This window comes from Lontra canadensis, unplaced genomic scaffold (assembly GCF_010015895.1).
Source record: "Lontra canadensis isolate GAN:19392208 unplaced genomic scaffold, GSC_riverotter_1.0 scaffold16, whole genome shotgun sequence".
Lineage (NCBI taxonomy): Eukaryota > Metazoa > Chordata > Mammalia > Carnivora > Mustelidae > Lontra > Lontra canadensis.
In genome coordinates, this window is record NW_022631010.1 from 3,028,987 (window position 1) to 3,053,137 (window position 24,151).

A 24,151-nucleotide genomic window follows, 5' to 3' on the forward strand; every position below is an offset into this window, starting at 1 on the left:
GCACAGACCCCACCGCCTTCTTTCCAGGGCTCAGCCCCGGGCAAGAAGCTTCCTCGAAGCGCTTCCCCCTTAAGAGCGCTCTCCCCCCGGAGCGCCCTGCAGCGCGTCCAGTGCGCCCTCATCCCTCCCCCACTACCTGGCCCAGCACCCCCTCCTTCCACCTCCTCTCCCCTCTCCCCGCCTCCCGGCCTCTCCCTCCTTTCTCCTCTCTCAGGGTGCCTTCTTTTCCTCTCTCTCCCCCTCCCCCCTGTGCCCACTCCTCCTTCTCGTCAGCCCCTCCACCTCCTCCTCCTGCTGCTCCTCCTACTCCCCCAGCGTACGCCCTCCCTGCGCTCCCCTCCCCCCCGCCCCCGCCCCGTGCCCGGTCCCTCCCCCCCTCCCCCGCCTCCCCGTGCCCGGTGCCCCCCCTCCCCCTTCCTCCCTCCCGGCCGCGGCGCCGCCGCCGCCGCCGCTGCCGCCGCCGCTCGCCTGGGCCCTCCCCCTGGCCACCCCCGCCCCCGGGCCGGGCAGTGACGCGCCGCGGCGGTGCCAGCCCCTCTCCCCGGGCGGCCGCGGCGGCAGCAGCAGCAGCAGCAGCTGGAGCTGTGGGGCTGTCACTGCCGCCCGCCCCGCTCACTCGCCGAACCCGACCGCCGGTCTCCGCCTCGCCTCCCGCCCAGGTACGGAGTCCGGCCCGGATCCCCGCGATCGGGCCGTTTCCGGGCCCCCGGCCGCCGCCCCCCTCCTGCCGCCGGCCGTTGAGCTGCGGTTAGGGGGTGGGGGGGCTGGGGGGTTCTGGGGAGGGGGACTGGGGGGAAGCTTCCTGCGCTGGGTCTGAGGAGGGGGGCGCAAGGAAGCGGCTGCGCCCTGGGCGGAGTGGGCTGGGGCGGGGGGCGGGTGAGTGTGACCGAGCGGCGGCGGCGGCGGCTGCGTGTGGGGGGGGGACCGGCAGAGGAGGTGCACTCTGGGGGCTGTGGGGTGCCCGAGAGGTGTGCCTGGCCGCGAGTGCCGGGGGGCAGCTGGGCGCACCCCACTCCCCGGCCGTGCGCGACGCCGGTCCTGGGGGGCGGTGATTGTGTGCGCCGCGCCGCGGTATTGTGCGGCGGCCACACCGTTTGCAGCGGGCTGGGCACCGCGTCCCGGGGAGGAAGGCGTTCGCCCGCGGCGGGGTGGGGGCCGGGCTCGGGTTGCCGCCACCGCGGCCGCCTCGAGAAGGGAAGTGGACTGTGTTTGGGGATCTGAGGACGGGAAGCGTTGAGTGGCTGGGAGGGGCTCCCTGCCTCGGCGCGGAGAGTTGAGACGGGGTTTGCAGAGTTGAGCCCACTTCGGCAGGCCCCTGTCCCTCCCCGGAGGGGACCGGTCGCCCTTCTTAGGTGTAGCAACGGAGCAGAAGCCGGGGGCGGCGGCGGCCCCTGGCGAGGGGGCATTCCTTAATGAAGGGGACGCGTGGGGCGGGGGCAGCTGTCCGGAGTGAGGGCGCGCGTCCGGGTTAAGTTGGATTTACACCTCCGCCGGCCGCTCTCTGCTCTCCACCTAGCCCTCCCGGGCCGGACACTTTCTCGTGGGGCAGGGTGGGGGTGTGCAGTCCACATTTTTTATTCCAGCTGCTAGAGTTCAGAAGTGACGCCCCCCCCCGCCCCCACACACACCTGGAGCGGCGTTTGCCGGAGTCCGGCCGCCCCTACTGGGCCACGCTTCCTGGGGGAAGTTCTCATTAAGCCTGGCTAATTAGCATTATTTCTGGAGAAAGGTTAAGGTTAGACCGTCCTTTTCCTTACCAGGAGGCCCACCCCCCTCCTCCCTATTCCCTTCTCCCTTCCCCCTCCCCAAGAGCACAAAAGCACAAAAAGAAAGTGTGAAGAGGCGCAGATCAATGGAGAAGCCACAAACCCATTAATTCAAATGGAACCTTTTTTCCCCCCTCTAAAACATTGATTTTTCTTTCTGTCTGCTCTGAGGGGAGATTAATAACCTCCTGATTTCACCTGAAATGGTGTTTGGACTCTGTGATTTCCTCCTCTTTCTGAGAAGGATTGTGGCTTGAAATAGATTCTCCCTTGAGATAAAGCCCTACTTATCCCAGAATCAGCTGGAAACCCCAGCCTGGGGCCCCCAGCCTACCAGGTAGGGGTTGTGGGGAGAGGTGTGTGGGGCTCTCACAGCGCCTCTGGGGAGAAGCGACTGTGTGATGGGACTGGTGTGCCATCTTGCCCCCTGCTTCTGGGCTGTAGTTTGGTCTGCGGGAAAAACCCATGGATGGCCCAGGCCCCAGCGGCAGTTTAGTCCTTCCGTAGTAAATTACCCCTTCATTGGAAAACCATTAGGGCCTAAATGTGTCTTTAAATAATATCAAGCTCTTGTCTAATCCCAGCTCAAGCTGGCCTTGTTTTATAGAGTAGGTTTTAAGACAGCACCTCCTCCCACACCCGCTGGACCCTGACTGGGTGACAGGACCCTGCTCAGCACTTTCCTGCAGAACAGCAGGAGCAGAGCATCCCCGGGAGCTTCCTCCCAGCTAGGGAGGTGGATCTGGGGGAACTTCTGTGGCCTCAGCCACCCTTGGCCCCTGTGGAGCCTGGCTCCCCCGAGTTGCTCAAGAACTTTTTTGTCTTGTCTGGGTCCTTTTCTTGGAAGGAAACTCCTGCAGGGGATTAACTCAGAGTGGTTCCTCTCCAGCCCTCCTTTTGGCTGGGAGAACCCCGTCTGCTGTAGCTCATCTCTCCAGCCACCCTCTTAAAGAGACCCCTGTTAATGCCAGGGCCTGGGGTGTCAGTGAGGCCCTCGTGGTGCGGAGTGCTGGGAAAACAGCCAGTTGCCTTTGCCTAGGAAACAAAAGCCCATTTTACACTCGATACACTAGTAGGAAGGTGTTGAAAATGCTCACTCCCAGCATTCATGCGTTCCTGACAGCAAGGACCACAGAGCATCCCCTCAGATACGTGTGTTTCTGACAGACCCTATGTGTGTGATTGAGAACACCTAGAAGGTGGTAGGTGATTGGCTGTCTCAGCCCTCCCCTCTCCGCATTTCCCAGAAGGGCCTGTATGACTTAGGACTGGTGAGCAGAGGAGGTCTGTTAGCAGGAAGGAGTGGAATTGTGCAGGGAGTGTCCCTGGGAGGCTGAATGCCTCCTCTGGTGGCCAGGTGGGCTTGGAGTGTAGCAAGAAGCTGCCGCCTCGGGACGACCCCACAGCTCCCGGGAGCTACGGCTCAGACCACCCTAAGATTTCATTTGTGCAATCCCTTCACCACAGGGATTTGAGCCCTTGTTGCTTTCAATCCTGGGGGGTTTTCGTCTTCCAGTAATAAGCCATCTGATGAACCGAAGTGGTTAAGTTGGGGTCAAATGCGGTTCAGTACCTTCTTGGCACGCTCAGGCTGTGTGTGTGTAATGCTTGCTGACATGGAGACGGGGAGGAATTGCCTCGTACTGAAGAATTTCCAGGGCCTGGAAGGAGCCTGCAGGTGTTCCAGAAGGAGGTGCTCATTTTCTACATCTTGGTGCCCGCCTACTTGGGGTAGAGCTAGCGCCGGGGCAACTGTCCCAGCCTGGTGATCTTTCTGGCAAGAGCTTCAGCGTCTCATCAAACAGACCGCAGGGGTGAGACAGAGGGGTCTGTCTCCTGCCTGGCCCAGAAACACCTCCGCGGCATCCCTGCCTGATGCCCTCCCTCCCACCCTTTCCCTGAAACACACACCCAGGGCTCCTGGTCAGGGCTTAGGGCTTAGAATTGCACTAAATTCTCAGCAAATCTCCCCCCACACACACACACCCCGCCAAAGCAAGTGGTAGAGATAGAGTTACAGCTCAGAGGAAGGGCCTGGAAAATGTTGTGTGAGGCACGCCCCGGGATCCCTGTTCTGGAGGATGCAAACGGCTCAGCTTCGGAGGCACCAGGAACCTAGTTCCCAAGAAATTGACCCCAGTTGTAAAATAATCAGGTTACTGATAGCACCTGCTCCTAGTTACCCGCCATGGATACAGGCGCGTTTCTACCGTTTCCCCTCTGCTCTCCCATTTTCTCCTCCTCCTAGGCTGGGCAGTGGTTGGTGCTGGTTTGCCTGCAGAGGAGGAAGGGCCGCAGAACCTGGGTGGAGAGAAGCTGAACCTGCCCATGAATTTTGGACCGCAGATAAGAGCAGGGAGGGGTCGGTCGGTTCCTCTCCTTCTGCCCAGAGTCAGGGCTCCCAGACTGGGGTGTGTCCCAGCAGCTGTCCCAGCAGCAGCCCCACACATTCTGGAGTTCCCTTTTCAGGAGACCCGCAATGGCTCAGGCCCTTTGGGGGCCGAATGAGGGACTTTTATCAACAGGTGGCAAGGCTGTAGGCTTCAAGGTGTCTGAGGGCAGAGGTAAGAGGAGCGACTGCCTGGTCACTGGGGAGAGGGCCCAGCAGTACGGGATCAGATATACTCTTATTTTCTAATGAAAATGTCACTGAAGTTTGCAAATGAAAGGCAGAAATGAGTAGACCAAGTTCCCTTGAGAGTCCAGGAGGCCAAAGCAAGAGGTGCCTGACTCGTGACCTCTGGCTGAGCAAGGAGAGCACCCTAGGTCAGGGCCTGAGACCCCACCACTCCCAAGCCTGTGCTGGCCGCCTCCCGCAGCTCCCCCCACCCCCTGGCCCGGACTCTAGCATCTCCCCCGACCCGTGCTGCGCAGCCACTGATGGGCTCGCCGCTGTGTGTGCTGGTAATTGCCTGTGTAATTAGCCCGTTCCCCAAGCCCTGGCTCTGTGGGAGTGGGTGAGGTTTCAGTCTGCCCTCCGCAGCTGTGGGCTGTGCTGTCACAGGCCGGTGGCAGAGGGGTCTGGGCATGCTTCTCTTCCAAGACCGCCCCAAAAGTCCAGTTGTGGCCGCTGTGTAAGTTCGACCAGGACTTTACTCTTTTTCTGCTTGTAAGTCGGGTTAACCACACTTGATTTCTCGGAAAAAAATGGCCATAGCAGTAGTGTCAAAATGTGGACTAGAACCTCCGCCTTCTAAGCCAGGGTTCATGGAGCAGAGTCCCGGGGGGAGGGCACTCTCTGGGGCCTGCTTGAGAGTCCGTGGGTAACTGGGGAGGGCGTGCACAGCCCTGTCTCTTGGCCCTTACCAGCAGATCACAGGTTTTCGCTGGTGTCTCTCTCTAGGTAACAAGGTCCTAGAGGGAAGGAACCACAGTCATCTGTGTCCCCAGCACAACACGAGCACATAGTAGATGCTCACTAAATGTGTGCAACCTCATTGAGGGAGTGTGTGTAAATACAGCTTCGTCTCCCTTGAGTGTGCTTTGGTTCTCACCCTGAGACACTGTGTCGCTCAGTGGGTCAGAGGGTGGCTCTCTGGGTCGGAGGGTGGAGGTGCGGCCACACTGTGGGGTGGGCTCTGGGCGCAGACCACCTGCCTCCGGAGCCCTGCTCTTCCACTCACCGTGGGGCCCTTGGGCGGCCGGGGCAGGTCTCCAAGGGGCAGGCCTGACATGGGTGCCCGCCGTTTGGTTCTGTTTAGTTTAGTTTAGTTTAGTTTAGTTTTTGGTTTGTTTGTTTGTTATGGAGCAGTTGTGAGGAATTCTCCTAAAACCCTTGTCCCAGAGGCCCTTGTGTGTGGGCCCTGGTGTTCTTCATTATCGGGTGATTGGGAAGTCAATGGGAAATGCAGCTCACCTCTTCCCAATTAGACTTGTCCGGGCAGGGAAGGGTGGAGGGGGTCATCTTGGTGGCTGGTCACAGGAGGAGAAACCCCAGGCTCTGCAGGGTGGCAGCAGTACGGGGGTGGAGACAGGCACAGCAGGGAGACCCTGCCTGGCTGTTCCTTGATGCCACCCGTCTGCTCGAACGCAGGGCTCATCTAGTCTCCGTTCAGGAGCTGTGTGCCGTGGGACCGGGTCGCCACTTGTCAAACTCGGGCCACATCCTCCTTCCACACCAGCACCATGCCAGGTGTCTCCGCCGCTTCACTGCGTCTCACAGGCTGCATGGGGGGTCTGGGAAACCTCCAGCCTCATCCCCACCCCTGGAAGGACTTGAGATCATCCAGGGACAGACAGGGCAGAGCCCCACCGTGGGTTGACACAGCGCAGCTGTGGGGAGGGCTCGGGTGCCTCCATGCAGGGACTGCCGGTGCCGGCGGACGGATGCTGTGAGAACGAAGGCTGAGGCCCGAGCCGGAGCTGGTGGGTGAGACAGGTGTGTGTTCAGAACTTGGGTTGTGGAGTGCCACAGGAGGTCAGGTGCTCCAGCTGAGGGGGACAGGGGGGCAGAGACTGGGCGGCAGGAAGGAGGGTGTCTGGGCCTTCAGGATTGAACACCTCTGGTTCCGCAGTTTGTAAGCTTGTGACCTTGGGCAAGCGCCTTAACCCCTCAGAGCCTCAGTTTCTCACCCGTACGATGGGGCTGATAAGTAGACCTACCTGGTGGGCCTGCAGGGAGGATGAAATGAGAGGGCCAAGGGGAGCACTTGGCACCTGGTGAACTTGGCATCTGTGAATGTTTTCAACTTGGCAGAGTGCGGGCAGAGCATGGGCACCCGGAGCGCTGCACCCAGCGGTTCTGCCTCCTCCCTGCTCCTCCGTGAGGACACCGTGTTTGGTGGAACTGTCCACAAGCCTTTCTCTGGGCTGCAGAGAGCCCCGCCCGGGGTGATGGGTTGGGGACCCTGCCATGAGGCTCCACTGCCCCCAGCCTAGCCCCTGGCCACAGTGGCCTCCAGGCTGCTCCTCAGACCCCCCCACACACTGGCACGTGCTGGTGCCCAGAAGGCTCCCTGTATAGAACCCTCCCCCGCCAGGGCAACCTTCCTCACTTCCCGTGGGCTTCCGCTCAGGTGTTTCCTAAGCAGCGAGGCCCTCCCCAGCCACGGTTCCCTCTCCCGGTGCCTCTGCTTTGTCTTGCTCTGGTCCCTCCTCCCCACGGGGCTGATGTGTTTTTCTGCTGATTGTCATCCTCTCTCCTGCTGGGCAGTGAGGGCCAGGATTCTGTCCTACCCAGCACCTAGCAAGTGCTGGGCTCATAGTAAGTGCTCAGTAAATACCTGTGGACTGAAGGCAGGAAGCGCCTTGACTTGGTGGGGCTTCCGGTGCTAATGGATTCAGTCTTTTAGATCCTGAGTGCTTCAGCAACACCCCAGAGCCAGGAGAGGGCCTCCCTCCCTCAGGGCTGACCCTGAGCGTGGTGTGCCCTGGGCAGCCAGGAAGGAGCAAGGTGCCCAAGCAAGGATGCCCTGTTCCTGGCTCCTGCGGGGCCTGGGTGGCCTCTGTACCTCCCAGGGTGCTCTCTCCTGCCAGCCTCCCCCTCACTCTTGGGGTCCATCCTGGGAGTACAGGGGAAAGTTTTGTTGTCCCTTTGTGCAGAACACGTGTGTCCCTCTGGGTGTAGAACAGGGTCTGAGTGAACACAAGTGAGTGTGTTTTCACCCCAGGAAGATTGGGCGGTTGTGCTTATGTGTAGGGAGCAGGGCAGCCTGGGGGAGGCAGGCAGAGTGTAAGTGTGGGGGTGGGCAGGAGGGGGAGAGGGCACAAAAGGACACATGGCCTCTGTCCCCTGAGGCTCCAGGTAGGCCTCATGGGGACCCCTGAGCTGGGCAGAGCCAACGTGGTGACCCGGCTCACGTGCTCCAGGTCCAGCCTCGAGGACCAGGTCCAGCCGCGGAGGGCACACTGGCTGCTGCACAGAAGCTGTAAATTCCAGGAAACTCCCTGCCAGCCCAGCGTGGCGGGGGAGGGGCGGAGGCTAATCCACACTGGTTCCCTCGCACTTGGAGAACAGATGTGTCTGCCTCGGGGACAGCCTCCGAAGAAAACTTCCAACCAAAGTGTGTTTGCTCGTTATAAAAGAGTTGTCTGTGAGGGGGCCCTGGAGGGGAGGCTTTTTTTGGAGGAGGAACTAGGGGGCCTCTGCCAGAGGTCCTTGCTGGGGGGCCCACAGATGCCATTGTATCTTGCTAGAGGGGAAAGGGGAGGGGGCGAAGCCAGCTCGGGGTGTGGGAGCTGCTGGGTCATCTTTCTTGCGATTTACAGCCAACTCCCAAACACAGTTGCTCGCAGCTCCTGAAAGAGGCTGGGCCAAGTAGGAGGTGGGGTCCCTTCCCGCTGGAGGGCTGGATTGCTGGATCGCAGGGGCCCCGCCCTGGGGGTTCCCAGATGACTGGCCAGGGGCTCACTGAAGCCAGCCAGGGGAGAGGAGGCAGGCGTGGTCCTCTCCAGCAGGCCCTCCGGCTGTTTGGAAGGCCCTGGCGGCCCCCCAGGTCCTTGAGCCAAACCCCCTTTGCGGTCTGATTCGAACCCTCCGCGCCTGCCCCACCCCCTTCCTTCTCTGTACTTCTGGGCCTGGCCCTTTCAGCCCTGGAAGCTGCCCAAGAGCATATCTTTGAAGCACAGCAAAGGTTAGGAAGGAGGAAGACAGAAATGTCCTCTGGGTTGGGGGAGTGGGAGAAAGGAATTCCATGCACGCTCCCCGGGAACCGGAGTCATAGTGGGGGCGATCGGCCTGGCCTCGGCAGTGCGAGCCGGTCCTGCCTCCCCTTCTGGCGGCCGGGCCCTGCGCACAGTGAGCTCTCTTCTCCAGGCTGTGGGCCGCCAGTGGGGAGCGGTGGCCCTTGTTTACAGTGCTTGTCTCAACCTTGGCTCACGAGGGTAAGAGCCAGGCCCTGCTATCCGCCCTCACAGGATGCAAGACCTCATAATTGTCTTCAATTACAGGCAGCACCGGCCCTCAGCCCTGGCTTCCAACAGGAACCAGAGCCCGAACCACTTCCATGGGGGGCAAGGGGAGCCACCCAGCCCCTACGGCAAGGTTTGGGGGCTCCCTGTGGCTTTTGGGCACTTCCAAAGCCCACAGCCCATGGGGCTCAGCCAGACTGCTGCTCTGGGGCTGCATCAGGCCTGGGCCTGTTGAACATCCGCCTTCTTTGTCCCCGATCAGGATGAAACTTCTGTGAGCAGTGAAGATTTTGATATGAACGACTCCACATGGATGTCAGCTGACCCACACCTGGCCTCCAGCCTGAGTCCCAGCCAGGACGAGAGGATGCGGAGCCCTCAGAACCTCCACAGCCAAGAGGATGGTGAGTGTCCCTTGGTGGCCCGCAGGGAAGGGGCCGCACCTGGGACCTGGAGGCCTAGGAATCTGGGGTGGTGGAATCTGGGCTGGGGGCTCTAGGGGTGGCTTCCAGCTGCCCCTGGTGTCCTGGGTATCTCCGCCAGTGCCCCAGCCCCTGGTGCCAGGGGAGCAAGTCCTCCTGAAGGGAACAGGCAGCCCGGCAAGTGTCCTGTCTGTGTACCCTGATGCTCGCAGGCTGGTGGAATACAGATGTCGGATGTGGAAGTTACCCCAGTTCAGGTCTGGGAAGGTCATTAGCCAAGGACCCAGCAGTGAAAGCACGAGTTGGACATCTGTAGCTTGACGTGAGGCTGTAGGACAGGGTCCCTGTCTGTCACCTGTAAGCCAGCAGGCAGTGCACTTGTCCACTGTGTGTCCCCAGCCTCTTAGGATGGGAAGTGGCCCGGCGGAGCTTCCCCAAGCTCTGGCCCCCCCTGCCCTCCAGAACTGGCCAGGCAAACTCCTCTGGCCTCCCTCAGAACAGACGCTTTCTCCTTGGGATGGGAGAGTTGGGCTCAGAACTCAGATCCCAGGGGTCCACTCTGGAGGGTCTCTGCAGAGCCCCCAGGGGGCCGGGGCTCTGGGAGGACCAGCGCCTCTGCCAGCGCCTCTGCCAGCTACAGGCAGTCGCGGGTGTGGGTGGGGTGGCACCCATGGTCAGCGTCTCTGGTGGGGCTCCGTCTGGTTTCCAGGGAGGTGATGGGGGTGGGGGATGAGCCCAGGGCTGAGCCTTAGAGATGTGGGGTGTAGAGCCTGCAATTAGGAGGGGTCAAAGGTTGGGGCCTGGAATGCCGGAGGGAAGTGCAGTGTTAAAAAGGGGTGTAATGTTAACTCTGGGAAACGGGTTAGCCTTAAAGAGTAAATAAGGGGTAGGAGCCTTGCAGTTTGGGTCAAAGTTCGTCTCCATGGCAGAACCCGCGCCTGCCTCCCTCCTGCCCTCGCAGGCCTGAATCCGGCTTTGTCTGGGAGGAGACCAAGCCTGGAGGCAGCTGGGGAAGCTGGGCCAGGGGCTGGGGAGCCCAGAGGGTGGTTTTGCCAGGACTGGGGTACAAGGCTGCTGGGAAAGAAAAGACTTTTGTGCCCTGACACCTCGTGAGGTCAGCACGACCCCCTCGTGCTGTGAGCCTCCCCACCAGAGCCTCCCAGACCAATACCACCTCCCAGTATTCCCATGGGTGGAGGCAGCCACATGCTGCTGGGGGCTCAGGGCTGGGAAGTGCCCAGCAGCTGACCTCCCTCCTCATCTAAGCTGAGCGAAGGCCACACCAAGAGCCAAGCCTGCAGAACTCAGCCAAGGGCGTAGGGTTATACCTTCCCAAGAAGGATCCAGAACATTTTTTTAAAAACCCGAGTAGTAGGACTGAATGGGGGCCATATTTCTTCAACTCATTCTTTTAAAAAATTCTTACATTACCGTTGCTCAAAACCACCTTTTGGGAGTCTGATCTCTGTTGGAGACACTTCCCAGGGAGATTTGGCGCTTTGGGTGGTGGTGGGGGGTGGTCTGGTCCACCAGGATCAGGTAGCAGAAGGGAGTGTTTCTGTGGGGGTCACGGCTTCCTCAGCATCAGTTTCCCAGCTGCCTGGGGCTTGGTTGATCAGGAAGATGAAGTGGAGAGAAGCAGCAAGACTGCGGGGAGGGGGTGGCGGGCAGCGAGACCCGTGGCCGGTTCCATGGGAGCTCGAGACCGGGGCCTGCCTGGGCGTGGTCCTGCATGTCCCCCTCCTGGTCCCGGGGCTGAGGCAGGCTGGCCTGCGCACAGGACCAGGGTGTTTATCAGGGCAGGCCAGAGCTGGAGACAGGGAGGTTGGTGTTGACTGTGATACCATCAATTTAATTATTTAATCAGAGGCTGTGTCTGGAGGCTGTGGACTGATGGGCAGGCCAGAGGCGGACCTAAACCCGGCACAGGGGGTCACAGGGCTTGAGAAGGCCCAGCTGTCCAGCCCGGTCTCTGCTGCCCCTTCTGGTTCTAGAGCTGTAGGTGACTGCGGTGTTTCTCCAGAGCAGTGGGTTCCCACAGGGTTTTGGCTGGCCCAGAGTCTTCGTCCTGCCCTCCAGGCCCCACGGTGGCATGTAATCAGCTCCCCGGTCTGATGGTGCTCACAGTGTGGACACAGGCCGAGATCTGGCTCCCATCAGTGAGTCGACGGGAGACCGCCAGACTGCAGAGTGTTCTCATGTCCCCCTGTTGTTGACGACGGGCTGGGGTGGGGACAGGCCGGGCAGGGGCTCAGGTTGACTGTGTACTCCGAACCCAACCAGCAGCACTCTGGGGTGGCTTGCTGTGTGGTCTCTGGCCATTAGTCCTCCACGGAACTGGCAAATTGGAAAGATGAGGTCTGAAGCTCCCATTGTGAGTTCTGCAAGGCACAGCCCATGTCAGTCTTGCTCTCCGCTCCGTCCGCAGTGACTTCAGCTGCTTGCTTGGCACGCTACAGGGGTCCGCTGACTGTTGTTGCCTGAATGGAGAAAGAAACATTTATCCAGACTTGCCCCTCAGTGCACCATCCAGAGGGGACCTAAGTCCACCCTTTGTTGGGGACAAGTTGGGTTCTTTGTTCCTGAGGACATCCCTAGTCTGAGTACCTGGGTCTCTTTTCCCTTAGCCAGAAAGTGTGGGGGCCCCCAAGGCTGTGCCAGGGAGTTACCCCCTCCGGCCCAGAAGCATCTCAGGAAGGCAGGTGGTTTGTACATGACTCACACCTGTTGGCAGATGTGTTGGAGCCCTCCTCTTTCTCCATCCTTCTTCTCGCTCTCCTCCTCTTCCTCCTCCCCGGTGTCCCCCCCCACCCCCCACTTTTCAAACTGTTAACAAATGCAGATGAAGTCTGGCAGGCAGGGCAGGTCCCAAGGCTGAGACCAGAAATGAATTGGTGCCCCCGCTCCTCCCCGCCACCCCCCACCCCGGGGCTTGTCTCTGGCTCTCCCGGAGTGGGAGTGTCCTGCCTTGAGCCCCACGAAGCTGTGCCTCCTCCCCCAGGTCCAGCAAGCCTCCACGCCATGGGTCTCTCATGAGGGTGCCATTAGCGCCCCCCAGAATCATAGCAGCAGGCCTGGGCCTGGGGGGAACCACGTGCACGGGGCTTCCTCCCTGGGGACTGTAGCTGCCGTGCGGGGTGCACATCTCTCTTGTCCTCCAAGACGTGGGAGATGAAGCGAATGGGGGTGATCGGACCAAACTCAGGAGGTGGCGCCGGGGCGGCCTTCCTCTTTCCGCCTTGGCAGGTGTCGGCCATGTGTGAAGCTCCCCAGAGACAGGCAGGGGACCCTGGGAGCCACAGGGGTCTCCCTCATGCACTCAGAGCACTGGTTTCTTGGGGCCAGAGTGATCCAGGCTTTTCTTGCTGCCTCTTGCCCATGTGTGGCCAGGCATTTTCCAGACCTGCTGCTCAGCTCTACCTATCTGAGGCTTTGGGCTTTGAGTCTAAGCGGAACTCTGCACATTGTCGGTGCCTAGAAAAACACTTGGCCCCGGGGCCGCCTTCTGGGGGCAGAGAGAGGATGCCTGGGAGAAGCCAACTGTTGGGACTTTATCCAGAGACACTATAGTCTAGCATTGACTTGGGACCAGATGGTAGGTCTGTGATTATACCCGGTCGTTGGGATTATCTGTGTGATGTCCGCCTCTGTCCCCGAGAGCACAGCTCCCTGGAAGCTAGGACCCCAGCGCCCAGCACAGAGCCTGGCACAGAGCAGGTGGGGGGAAGTGTCTGTTCAATGAATGAGTGAATAGAAAAGTGCCCGTGCATGTGCACAGGCCAGGTGAGCCAGCGGGCGTCCTGGACTTCACCTGCGGGGCTAGGCCTGGCTCTGGGGCTGCCGCTGGCAGAGCCAGCCGAGGGCCCACTCCTTGATTTCCCCTTGATGTGCTCCACTGGCCTCTTGTTCTGCCCCTTCCTGAACGGAAAATGTGAGGCCTGGCCTCCAGAAGGGATGCGAGGGGGTGGGGAGCGGACATTACTCACCTCCCCGGCAGACAGGAAGCCAGCGCCAGGGGAGAGCAGAGGGTCCCGCTTCCCTCTTCCTGCACTGTCGTCTTCCTGCAGGGCCGTGGGGGTGGGGTTGGCTGGGCCGGATCCCTGGGCTGTCCTGGGGCCTTCCTTTCATAGCTTCTGGTTTGTGCCTCTGAGATGAGACCACTCCTCCAAGCCTTTGGGACCACCCCCCACTTTCCCCCTTTCCTCCATCCAGTGCCCCATGCCAGCCCTTCTTGCCTCCCCTCCTGTGCCCATTACCAGGCAGTGAGGGGCCTTTGGTTCTCTTGGGGCTCTTAATCAATCGGTTTTGTCATGCGAAGGCTGATAAGCCCTCTTCTGCCTTTGGGACAGAGAGGGACAGGGGCAAGGACCCAGGATCCGGTGGGCTTGAAGCTGCCTGAGGGGAGGCGTGCCTTTGGAGAAATGTATTTTCTGTTTCCCCTGGTTTCACAAGTATTAGATTTAGTGTAGAAAATTTAGGAAAAAATGGAGCAAAAAAAATCAAAATGACCAATATTTGGGGCATCTTTTTCTCAGTCTTTTCTGTGGACATAATAAAAGTCTTGTTTTCTTAAAAAAAAAAAAAAGGCAGGGAGATCGTGTCGTGTTGCAACCCCTTTTTTCCTCCTAATGTCATTTGCCTCTCCTGTCGGTGATGTGGCACTTTTTAAAGATGCCCAGTCATCCCAGTGACTGGAATCCCCATCCCCAAGCCAGCCGAGTGCTTGGAGCTCTGACCGAGCCTTTCCTACGGGGAAGGACATGTCCTCTCCTAAGGGGAAGTGACTCGCCCAGACTGCAGGCGACCACAAGGGTCTCTCTGACCCTGCAGCTGGCGTTAGGGTCATTCGTGGAAAGGACATGCAAGTCCCTCTTTTTCATTACCGCAAACGGAGCCACAGGGAGCCTCCGGGGGCTGAGGCCCTGCACCGGCCCAAATGTCTTCTCCTGGGCTCTCTCCCCAGTCCCAACCACGGAGTAGATGCTCCACAGATGGCCTTTGAGTGTCCAGGGGCAGAGCTGGGGCGCCAGCGGAGCCCCATGGGCAGCCTGTGTTTGCTGTGATGTTGAAGGCAGGCAGAGTGGGCCCAGGGCATGCCCGGGAAGCTCAGGGAGCGGGTCCGGTGCGGGCTGGGCAGGGAAGAAGACGCTGAGTGTCCAGGCTGGGGATTGCCTGCATCCCGCATCTCTAGAAGCTCCTTTTGACTCCCAGCTCCAAACAGGAGAGCTGGAGCAGAGAGGGCTGCAGCCAGCAGGATGGAGTGAGGTGGGGTCACCTCTGTGGGCCAGGTCCCGGCTGGACACTGCTCCCTGCCTGCAGGCCCGGGGCATGCGAGCTGGTTCTGGCCTGCCCTGCCTGGGCCCTGCGAGGTGGTCTTCAGCGAGCTGTTCGCTCCGATTCCCGGCTCCGCTGACTGTAGCCTGGTGACTGTGACCATCGAGCCTGGGGTCCTTGGGAGTTCTTTGTGAGAAGCCCAAGGCTTCCTGCAGGCTGGCTCTTGTGGCCTTGGGTAGGGCCCTCCACTGGCCAGAAAGGCAGCCTGGGCGGCAGGGGCTGTCCCTCCTTTCCTCACCGGCTTGGGCCTCTCCCCAGGCACCTCCCCCTGTCCCTGCAGGGCCATGTGCCAGGGAGGCGCGATGTGTGGTCGTGGGACCGTTTCGTCGTCAGTGGCCGGCCTGGTGCCAGGAGTGGTACTGGGCAACCGGGGCCCTCTCCCTGCTCTTGGCTGGCATGCACAGGCTGGGGGGCTTTCCTCCTCGCTGCTTCCTGTTCCCTAACCCTTCCTGAGCCCCACTCAGTCCAGTCCTATGTCTTTCTCTGTTCAGGTCCCTCTAGATCCCCTCTGCCCTGGGACCCTTGGGTGGTCCTTACATCACACCAGTATCCCCAGAGAACAGAAGAACAGCTCCTGTTCTCCCCCTCCCCACGGCCCGGCCCGAGTCTTGCTTCTTGGGTGAGGGCTGGAACGGGAGGGCAGGTACTCACCACGGGTCCTGGCCTTTTGTGAGTTTCTGTCCCATACCCCACCCACGTGCGCCAGGACCCCACTTCTGGATCTGGCCGCCTGCAGCCCAGGCCTCCACACGGGCAGGCCACTGAGCAGGCCACTGTGAGTTCGTTCTGCTGTCCAGGGAAAAGGCTTCTGGGCAGCCGCTTGCCGCCTGTGTCCCAGCTGCTGTGTGGGCCGCCGAGGATGCCACAGGCGTGTTCTTGGCGGGCGGGGGGTGGGATGCTGCTCATGCGAGGGGGGCTGGGGGTGCAGAGGAACCGGGACCAGGCCACGTGGGCTCGGTCACTGGCACTACCCCTGAGCCCTGGACCCTTAGTGTTCTCTGTAGGTGGCAGCCGCCCTCCCACAGGCCCATGGCTGGGGTAGAGCTCCAGGGCCAGCAGCTGACTCCCTGTGGACCCCACATTCAAGGTCAGGTACCCACCCTGCTCACCATCCTGTCTGGGGGGAGGATTATGGCCCCTTAACCATGGCCTCCCAGGGATGGCTTCTAAGGGACCTTCCCAGCAGTGAGCTTTTATACTGAGCTTTTTCTCTTCCACACTGTTGATCTTGGCCCTGCCCCTCCCCCCGCCCCCCACCCTACCTGTCTAAGGTGAGGCTGGAAGGTGGGTCTGGGCCTCAGTCTCTGGCTACAGGTCATACCCCCTTCCTCCAGAGCAAGAGCTATTTGTTCCTATTCAAGGCTCCAGACATCTTCACCGAATGCTCCCTGTGCCCTGCCCTCCCCCAAGGCACAGAACTGGGCCCCAAGTCCTTCCGGTTATTGGCCATGGGCCACCCTGGTAGTCCCGGGTCACAGGAAAGTGTCCATCATCAGCTGGGCTGCAGGCTGCGCGGACAATGCTAGGCTGTCCTGGCCTCTGGCCACTGAGGGGTAAGAGAGGCTGGGAGACAGCACCGAGAGATCCCTTTATCCCTGGCTCAGGCTGGGCCTTGTGCAGGCTGCTAGGGTCTTAGGCCCCCAGATGCCGGGGGAGGACATTAGAACAAGACAGGCTCCAGAGCCTGAGGTGAGGCTCACCTGCTAAGAAGGGAAGAGTGAGACCCCCCCACACCCCCCCACACACATCCACCTGGAAGATGTGCCTGGGTCTGCTGGGCAAGGAAGTAGGAGTCCTCCTGCTGCTCCCGCCCCTCAGTCTAGCAGGCATTAGACCCCAGCTTCCTGTTGACCCTCTGCCGACACAACCCCCACTGTGCTGGAGAGAAGGCCCAGGGCTGTTGGCAGGGGGGACATGCAGGAGAGACACTGCCACCCCTGGCCTGTCCAAGGACAACCTTCCCAGGAACCAGGAAGTGACTGGAGCCACGCTGGCGTCATCATTCTGACCTAAGGACTGGGATGCACCAGCCCTGGGGCCGGCTTTCAGGAGGGCTGGAGTAGGACCTGCCGGGGCCCACAGACAGCACACGGGCACACATGGGCTCTGGGGCCCAGGCCCTGCCCCGTGAATCATTCACATACGGTCACCTGGAGTGGCTCTGTTTGCTCTCAGAACACATGATTTGTTTTGGGGGGGAGGGGAGGGGAGGGGAGGGGAGGGTGCAGGGAGCATCTTGGCTAGAGCTTTGTTCATTGAATTAACATTGATTTCTCGCTGCCTGAGCTTGACTTAGAGGGTGGGGCCAGGGAGATGTAGGGCCTGGGAAGACACAGACCCAGCCTGTCCAGAGTGGGAGCATTTCTTCCCAGTGGCGAGGGGAGTGTTGGACCAGTGTGTGTTGGGGGAGAAGCAGTTGGAAACAGGGCAGTGGCAGAGGTGGGGCCAGCCCATAGCATAGATGGGCAAATGGAGGCCGAGAGAAGAAAGAGGGTGGGTGCTTTGGGAAATGAGGGGCCCATCCAGGCTCTGCCACTCACTCTGTGTGACAGCAGTGACTTCCCTCAGGGAACCTCTGGTTCCCCCAGAGTCAGGGACAATGCGTGTGCCCAGCCTCCGACACTCACTCAGTATCCATCCTGCTGCGGGGGGTGCTGGCCACCGGCTCCCGGCACCCAGACTCATCTTTGGGTTGGATCCCAGGGTTCCTGCTCTGAGAGAAATGGTCTCAGTTTTAGGGGAGAATCTGGAAAGCCTAGGTCTGCACTGTGGTGCTGTGGCCGCGGACAGCCGGTGCGGAGGCTCTGGGATGGGGGTGTGCTGCGTGTCGGGGGTGCGCTGGGTGTCAGAGACTTCCTAGGAAGAAGAAGGTCAAATAGCTCTGTTTGAGCACAGTATCGATCACTTGTTGAAATAAGATTTTGAATATATTGGGTTAAATAAAATAGATTATTAAAATTCTTCCTGTTTCTTTTCACTTTTTAACTGTGGCCACTAGGAAGTAGGAGATCCGTGCATGACTCGCGGTCTGCTGCTCGCGGCTCTGAGCGCCCGGGGATCTGGGTGTCCGTGCTGCTCAGGGGGCCACCAGCCTTTGGTAGGGCAGGAAGGTGGGGGCTGTGGCATAGAGGTGCTGGCGTCCCTGGGCCGGTGGCCCTAGGAGCCTGGTGAGGAGCAGGGGCCAGGCCGCCACAGGAAGCACGAGGGCGGAGGGCAATGCCTAGGAGGGCTCGCAGGGTGGGCACCCAACGCCAAACGAGGGGCCGGGCACCCAGTGTGGCCCCATCGTGCGGGGACGGTGGGATCCTGGGGGTACTGCTGCCTCCAGCTCCTCCGTGTCCCCCGTTTGACCCCGAGGCCCTCCCCCTTCCTTCCGGGAGGAAGAGCAGGGTAGCCTGCCAGGAGCCTGGTGCTCCTGGGAACTATGCATCATGTAAACAGGGCCCGAGCCGCTGGCCTTTGTCAAAGGAGGCGAGCCCCGGCCCCGGTGAGGTATGGTGCGGTGCGCCCCCCGACTACAGCCCGGAGCCCCCCCGCAGCCCAGAAGCAGGAAGGGCTGCTCTTCAGATGCTTGTCTCCCGAGCCTGGTGTCTCTACTTCCCGGCCCACAGCAGGGGCCCTAGGGCTCCTGGCTCCAGCACTCCGCCCTCCCTCCTCTGTCCCCAGGTCCAGCCTGTCCGGCTATCATGTATGAATTACTGATGCCCCCTCCCCAGCCAGGCAGGGCTGCCGCGCCGAGGGCAGCCCCCAGAGCAGGAGGTGCGGCACCTCTGGCCCCAGGAGGCAGCCTGCCCTGGGCCGTGTGCCCGGCCTGAGGGCCCCCGGCACGGCGTGTCTTCCCACCTTGGCCCAGGCTGCGGTGGGAGCTGGTATGGGTCACCCACAGGGAGAGGGCGCCGCTGGCCAGGGGGCCCCAGAGCCCGGTGTGGCGATTGGCGGCTCGCACAGAGCCGGGCTTGTGCGGGCTGCGGGGCACTGGCGCCCACATAAGGGCATTGTTTGCCGAGGTAAAAGGGGTTTTTGTCTCCTTCTGGAGACGGGACAGAGGGAGGAACAATTTCCCCCATTCATCACTAATTCCCCCATTTGAATAGCAGCACATTGCCCCACGGTAAATAGACGGGCACCGCAGTCCTTCCCTGCCCTGGGCACTCTGGGCACAGGTGGTGGGCTCTGTGTCCTGCCCAGATCGGGGCGTTGCCCTCCGCCAGAGCTGGGGAGGCCTGGCTGGGGGAGAAGTGTTCAGAAGGGGTGCATTCCCCAGCTGCTTTCCCGTGGCTGCCCAGTGTACCCTTTTCTCCGTCGCTCATACAGTCCCAGGTCGGGGGCAGTCTTGTCCCCGCTGGCATTGTTCTAGGCTCCAACAGCTTGGCCTCGGGCAGGTTGGCCGTCCCCACGGGACCTCCTGGCACGGCAGCCCCGATGAGGCCGGGGTGGAGATGAGAGGTTCCCTTCCAGCTGGGTGTGGGGTGGGTTCAACCAGCACACAGCCCTGCCCAGAGAGTCGCATGGCCCGAGGCCTGTGCCCCGGGAAGGCCCAACTCTTGCACCCTGCGGTTCGGGCCCCGCTGCCCGTGGGGCCAGCTGGGTGCTTTCACAGGGTCATAAAGTGTCAGAGCCCAAGAGGGCGTCAGCGGCAACTCCCTGGACTGCAGATAAGAAGAGCCAAGGAGACGGGCTGTGCCCAAGGTCGGGAGACAGTGAGGCCCCGCACCTGCTCCCCCCACCCCCCTGCTGCTCTCATTGGGGTTTGAGTACCGTCTATAGCTCCTTTAAGTCACACTTTTTTGGAAGGAGTGGGGAGGAGGGAAGGATTCAGAGTGGACGAGAGCCTCAGCCTGGGGTGCTGACCCTGCTTGCTGTTCCTTCTTTCCCTGAACGGTGCCACGCGCTGCCACCAGCCCTTCCTGGGGGTGTCAGTCACCTCGGGACAGAGCCAGGGGAGCAGACCCGGGGCCTGTGGTGGGCCTGGCTCCTGGCTTGGGCACCCGTCCCTCCACTCCTCCCAGAGGGAAGATTATGGATCACTCAGAGACCAAAACCAGACACAAGTGATGCAAACCTGCTTCCACTAAGGAAACCGTTGGCTCCCATAACCAGAAAGTCTAGGTCTCCCTTGGCTTCGGGCATAGATGGACGTGGGGGTGGGGCTGGTGGGATTTGTCCGAGCCAGCTATCAGCTCTGCCCCGCGGACTGGGCGGCCCTGGGGGGTGCGGAGGAGCACTTCTCTCCAGACATTTCAGCCAGAGCCCAGGACTGACTTCCGTGTGTCCCACTTGGTCAGATGCCTGCTGATCACTGGGATGAGCTGGGCTGACTGGCCAGGTGTGGGGCATGTGGTCACCCTGGAAGATGGAGGGTGCCCTCACCGGAGGGAGGGGTATGGTTTCTGGAGAGGCAGGAATGACCTGCTGTACCCCCCCACCCCCAATACAGCCCTGCTCGGTCTGGGTTTGCAGCGGGGAGAGGGGGCAGCTTACAGCATGGGGGCGGGGGCGGGGCATAGGCCATAGACACAGTATGTGAGAAGGTGATTAAAATGGCTCTGGAAAAAAGTAGGTAAAGGGGTCAGCATGTCAGAGTGGGGGCGGGGAGGTCTAACTGAGAAGGTGACCTTGAAGCAAATCCCTGGAGGGGAGGGGATGCCCCAGAAAGAGCGCAGGGGACAGTGTCCTCGAGGGAAGAGCAGGTGGAACGATGTACAGCTGGAGTGGGGTGACAGCAAGGGGGCTGCCTCTGGAGGAGTCTGGTGCCTGCTTAGGGTTTGAACTCAGTCCCTGCAGCTGGGCCTTGGGGGCTAAAGGACAGATCCACTCCCCCCATCTCGCCCTCCCCAGCAGCACCTTTGCCCCCACGGGGTCTTCTCAGCTTCCTCCTGTGAGGCTTCCTCCATGGGCTATTGCCAAAAAGCCTTCCCTCCTTTCCTCCCTTCTTCCCTCACGGTGTCCCGCCCTCCTCAGGGTGAGTTCTGGAGATGGGCCCTGCCGAGGGACTGGGGGCTAAGGAGCAGGGATCAAAGGCCGGAAAGCTCACAACTCTCCTTTTGGAGCCATCTCTTCCAGAACCCTTATGTCTGGTGTTTTGCTTGCTGGAGTATGAGCCCCCAGGACAGCGACCACCCCTTTCTTCACTGTTGTGCCCCCCGTGTCCTGCATGGGCTGGGAGGCCGGGGATCTTCCAGGTGCTGCCCGCTCCCTCCTCCCCCTCACTGTGCCCACCCCAGATCTCACGTCTTCCCGCAGGGCTGGGCTCTGAGGGGCTCTGTGGGACCCAGGGAGGCGTGTGTGTGTGCGTGCGCGCGTGTGTGTGTGTGTGTGTGTAGATGCGTGATGAAGTGAGAGAGTGTGAGGTGTAGAGAACTAGCTTTTTTTTCCTAGCACCCACTCTCTATACCAGGTATTTATACCTTATAAATCCTATTTTACTGGCATGACACCCCTTTGGAAGGGGAACTGAGGCTCAGGGATGTAAAGTGGCATCTGCAAGTTCACACAGCCCCTGTCCGTCCCACTCCCCATCCCCTCTGCATTCTGCCTAAAATCCACGGCCTCTCTGGTTGGCAGAAAGTGGACCCAAGTTGTTGGCAGCGCCGTGAGCAGCCGGCGCCCGGGCAGGCAGTGTAGACACGTGGTGGGCATGCTAGGCTGAGGTTGCCTGAGCAGAGTGACTGGGGGCACATGCACTGTGACTCTTCTGTCCCTCCGGTGAGCGCTGCGTGTGGCTGGCTTTCCCCGGCCCAGCTGTGGTGTGGAGGCAGGAGATGTGGAGGCAGGAGAGCGGTGGCCTGCTCAAGGTCTTGGGTGGTTTTTTTTGTTTGGGGGATTTTTGTGGTAAATAAGTATAATGTTAAAATTGCCATTTTTTTTTTCCGTATACAATTCAGCAGCATTAAGTACCTTGATGGTATTGTGTGAGCAGCCCCATTATTTCCAAAATGCGGTTTTCATCACCCCAAACGATATCCACAAGGTAGCAGCTCCCCGTCCCCACTCCTCCCTGCCCCAGGGAGCCCTCAGATGTTTCCTGTCTCTGGGAAGGTGCCTATTCTAGACACTGCGTGGAAGCAGACCGTCTGTGTCCGTCCTGTTGTACCTCTTTCACTCGGTGTGATGTTTTCCAAGTTTCTCCACGATGTAGCAGGTGTCAGCACTTCATTCCTTTTTATGTCTGAGTGACATTTCAGTGCATGGATAAGACCCCATTTTGTTTTATCCATTTATTTGGTGAGGTTTTTCAGAATGTAAACAATGTAAGTCAGTCATTAATCGTTTACAATCTGGATATTTACATAATGGTGCAGATTTCCGGTTTCTCCTAAACATTGGGAATGCATGATCTGGTTTCCTGGTAGCTCACAGTCCCACCTGCCCGGCCACTTCCCTGGCTAGCCGAGGGCAACATCTGAGCAGAGGGAAGCAGGGTGCTCCGAGCAGAGCTCATACCTGGGGCTGGCCGGCTGAGCAGCACAGGTGCACAGTCCCAGGGCGAGGGGGTCGGCAGCTCCAAGATTGCCGACCACCCTGGGCTCCTGAGCCGTAAGAGGCTGGGGAGTAGGCCTCCCTCCTCTGTCCCCCGCCCCCTCCCAGAGAGGTTTAGGGCAAGGGAGTTCCCTCCTCCCAGGAGGTAAGCTGGTCAGGGAGGCAGGCGGTTGGGAGGCCACGTCTGAGCCTGTACAGGGGTGGGGCACTATGGGAGGCTGTGGGCCCGATGCCCATGCTGAGCGCTGGGACATTGGCTCACTGTGTGCCAGGCCTGGTGCCCTCCTAGTAACCCCTCCTCTTGGAGGAGGACAAAGCCCTCCAAGGTCAAACAGCCGGCCTATTGGAGATGGTGCCGGGCGTGAAGTCTCAGCTCCAAGGTGGGCTAAGAATGGGCTCCTGCTCGAGCAAACAGGAGCTCACGTGATCAGCCAGTCTGGGTGTCCGTCCTGGCCTTCCAGCTCCTCAGCTCCAGAAGGCTTCTCCAGCACCAGGTCCTGCCCTGGTGGGAGGTGGGCAGCTGTCAGGACTCAGCCCAGGCCAGGCAAAGGAGGCCTGAAGTATCCCCAGGAGGGAGGGACACCAGCTTCCTCAGGGCTGTGACTGCTTCCTTCCTAGGGACAGTGGAGGAAGCCTGCCCTGAGGAGGCAGCATTGAGCCAGGCCTTGAAGGCAGACTCAAATGTTCTGAGCTGGAAGCAACAAGGCAGGCAGACAGCAGAGCCCAAGCAGAGGCCTGGAGACGTGAGGCCCTGCGGTGACCAGCAGAGGGGGACAGGGCTACAGAAGTCCTGGGACTAAGAACTCAGTGGGCCGGGAGTCTGGCCTATGTTGTTGTGTATTACTCAGCGGGCTGTGGAGAACGGGAAGGTTATGGGGTGATGAAAAAGGTGGGGTGGAGACCGGGGTGGGGCTGAGGGGAGGGAGGGCAGCCGCTGACTCCCCTGTGGTTCAGTAATCTGCCTTGATCCCTCCAGGAGGGCTGGCACCTGGGTTGTCATCATGACTCTGTTTCCCAGCCTGGGGCTGGGACTGGGCCAGCCTACAGTAGGTGCTCAGTAAATGCTGCTGGGTAATTTGTTCATTCCACAGCCATCTAGCTCGGTCGCTGGAGATACTGCGGGAGGAGAACCTGGCACTTAAGTGATGGAGGAGAAGGGGGAGGCGGATGGGTGGTGAGGGCCCAGAGGTTGCAGGGCGGGCGTAGGGTGGGGACGGACTCTGGGGTGAAGCGGGGCCAGCAGGGAAGCTGTGGGGCGGTGAGTCTGAAACTGACCTGCAGGAAGATGGGGGGAGCAGTGGCTGCCCGGAGGAGGAAGAGGAGGAGGAGTAGGAGGGGCAGCCTGGCCCAGGGGACCTGCGGCTGCTGAGGGGGAGGGGTGCCACTTCACCGCGGCCTTTCCCATCCCCCTCTGCCCGGGGCTCGGCGGCTTGATGGGCAGCTCGGCCCCGCCCCTGGGCGGCCGGGAGCCCAGCGATTGGTTGGGGCGCTAGAGCTGCTCGGTCGCCATGGGGACACTCCGGCGGTGCGCGTGCCCAATGCCCAGCCCCGGGGACTAAGTCTTCATAATCTGCTGCCTGGGAGAGTGGGGGTGGGGTCTAGAGCGACCCTGGCCTGGGGGAAGGGGCGGCCTGGGAGGCGGTCAGGTCTCGCCGTGGCAGCTCCTCCCCCAGCCGCTCTGGGTGCTGGTGCCGAGTAGCCCCGGCACCTGGGCGCCACCGGGAACCACGCGGTACTCACCTGACAGTGACCCCGGGAGCTCGAGGAGCTTTGGCCTCTGCCTCTGCCGTCTCAGCTGATCAAGCTGGAGGCTGGGCCTGGACTCCCGAGAGGGGCCTGGAATTTTATCCGAAAATGTCTAGCCCCTTCGTTCAAAGTTTGTCTCCCCGGATTCCCCAGGCTGTGCTGTGCTCTCCGCAGCAGGGGGCGCCCGCAGCAGAGCTTTGTTGGGCTGTCACCTCTGGAAGGCAGTGGTGGCCCATTGAGATGCAGGGAATGCAGACCCCAGACACTGCAGCCCTGGCTAGGGCTGTCCAAGGCCACATGGCCTGGCACCAGAGGCGGCTGTGGGGGACAGGCTGCATGTGGGTAGGCTGGCAGGATTACTGGGCCTGCTTGCAGAATGGAGTGGGTAACAGGAGTGGGGGGCACAGTGGGGCATTAACCCTTTCTCCTTAGCAAGCCTGCTTGGGGGAGAGGGTGTGAAGGGGCAAGGCAGTGGTAAGTTAAAGGAAGCGGTGGTGCTGGTCCGGCCCCAAGCGACCTCTGGGGTGTCCAAGGACCTCTGGCAACAGCAGGCTT

The 24,151-nt window shown here is 60.8% G+C and overlaps 1 protein-coding gene across 5 annotated transcripts in view; it reads left to right on the forward strand.

Moving 5' to 3' along the window:
- Nucleotides 1-24,151, forward strand: part of NOL4L (nucleolar protein 4 like) — a 126,334-nt gene that overhangs the window by 93,503 nt on the left and 8,680 nt on the right. For 2 of the 5 annotated variants that reach the window (XM_032858894.1, XM_032858896.1), the window contains exon 5: nt 8,878-9,019. In XM_032858894.1, the coding sequence (XP_032714785.1) occupies nt 8,878-9,019 (142 nt within the window). Of the gene's footprint in view, nt 1-513; nt 660-8,277; nt 8,339-8,505; nt 8,589-8,877; nt 9,020-24,151 lie in introns of those variants that run through there. The other 3 variants (XM_032858898.1, XM_032858899.1, XM_032858897.1) reach the window with 3 other exon arrangements.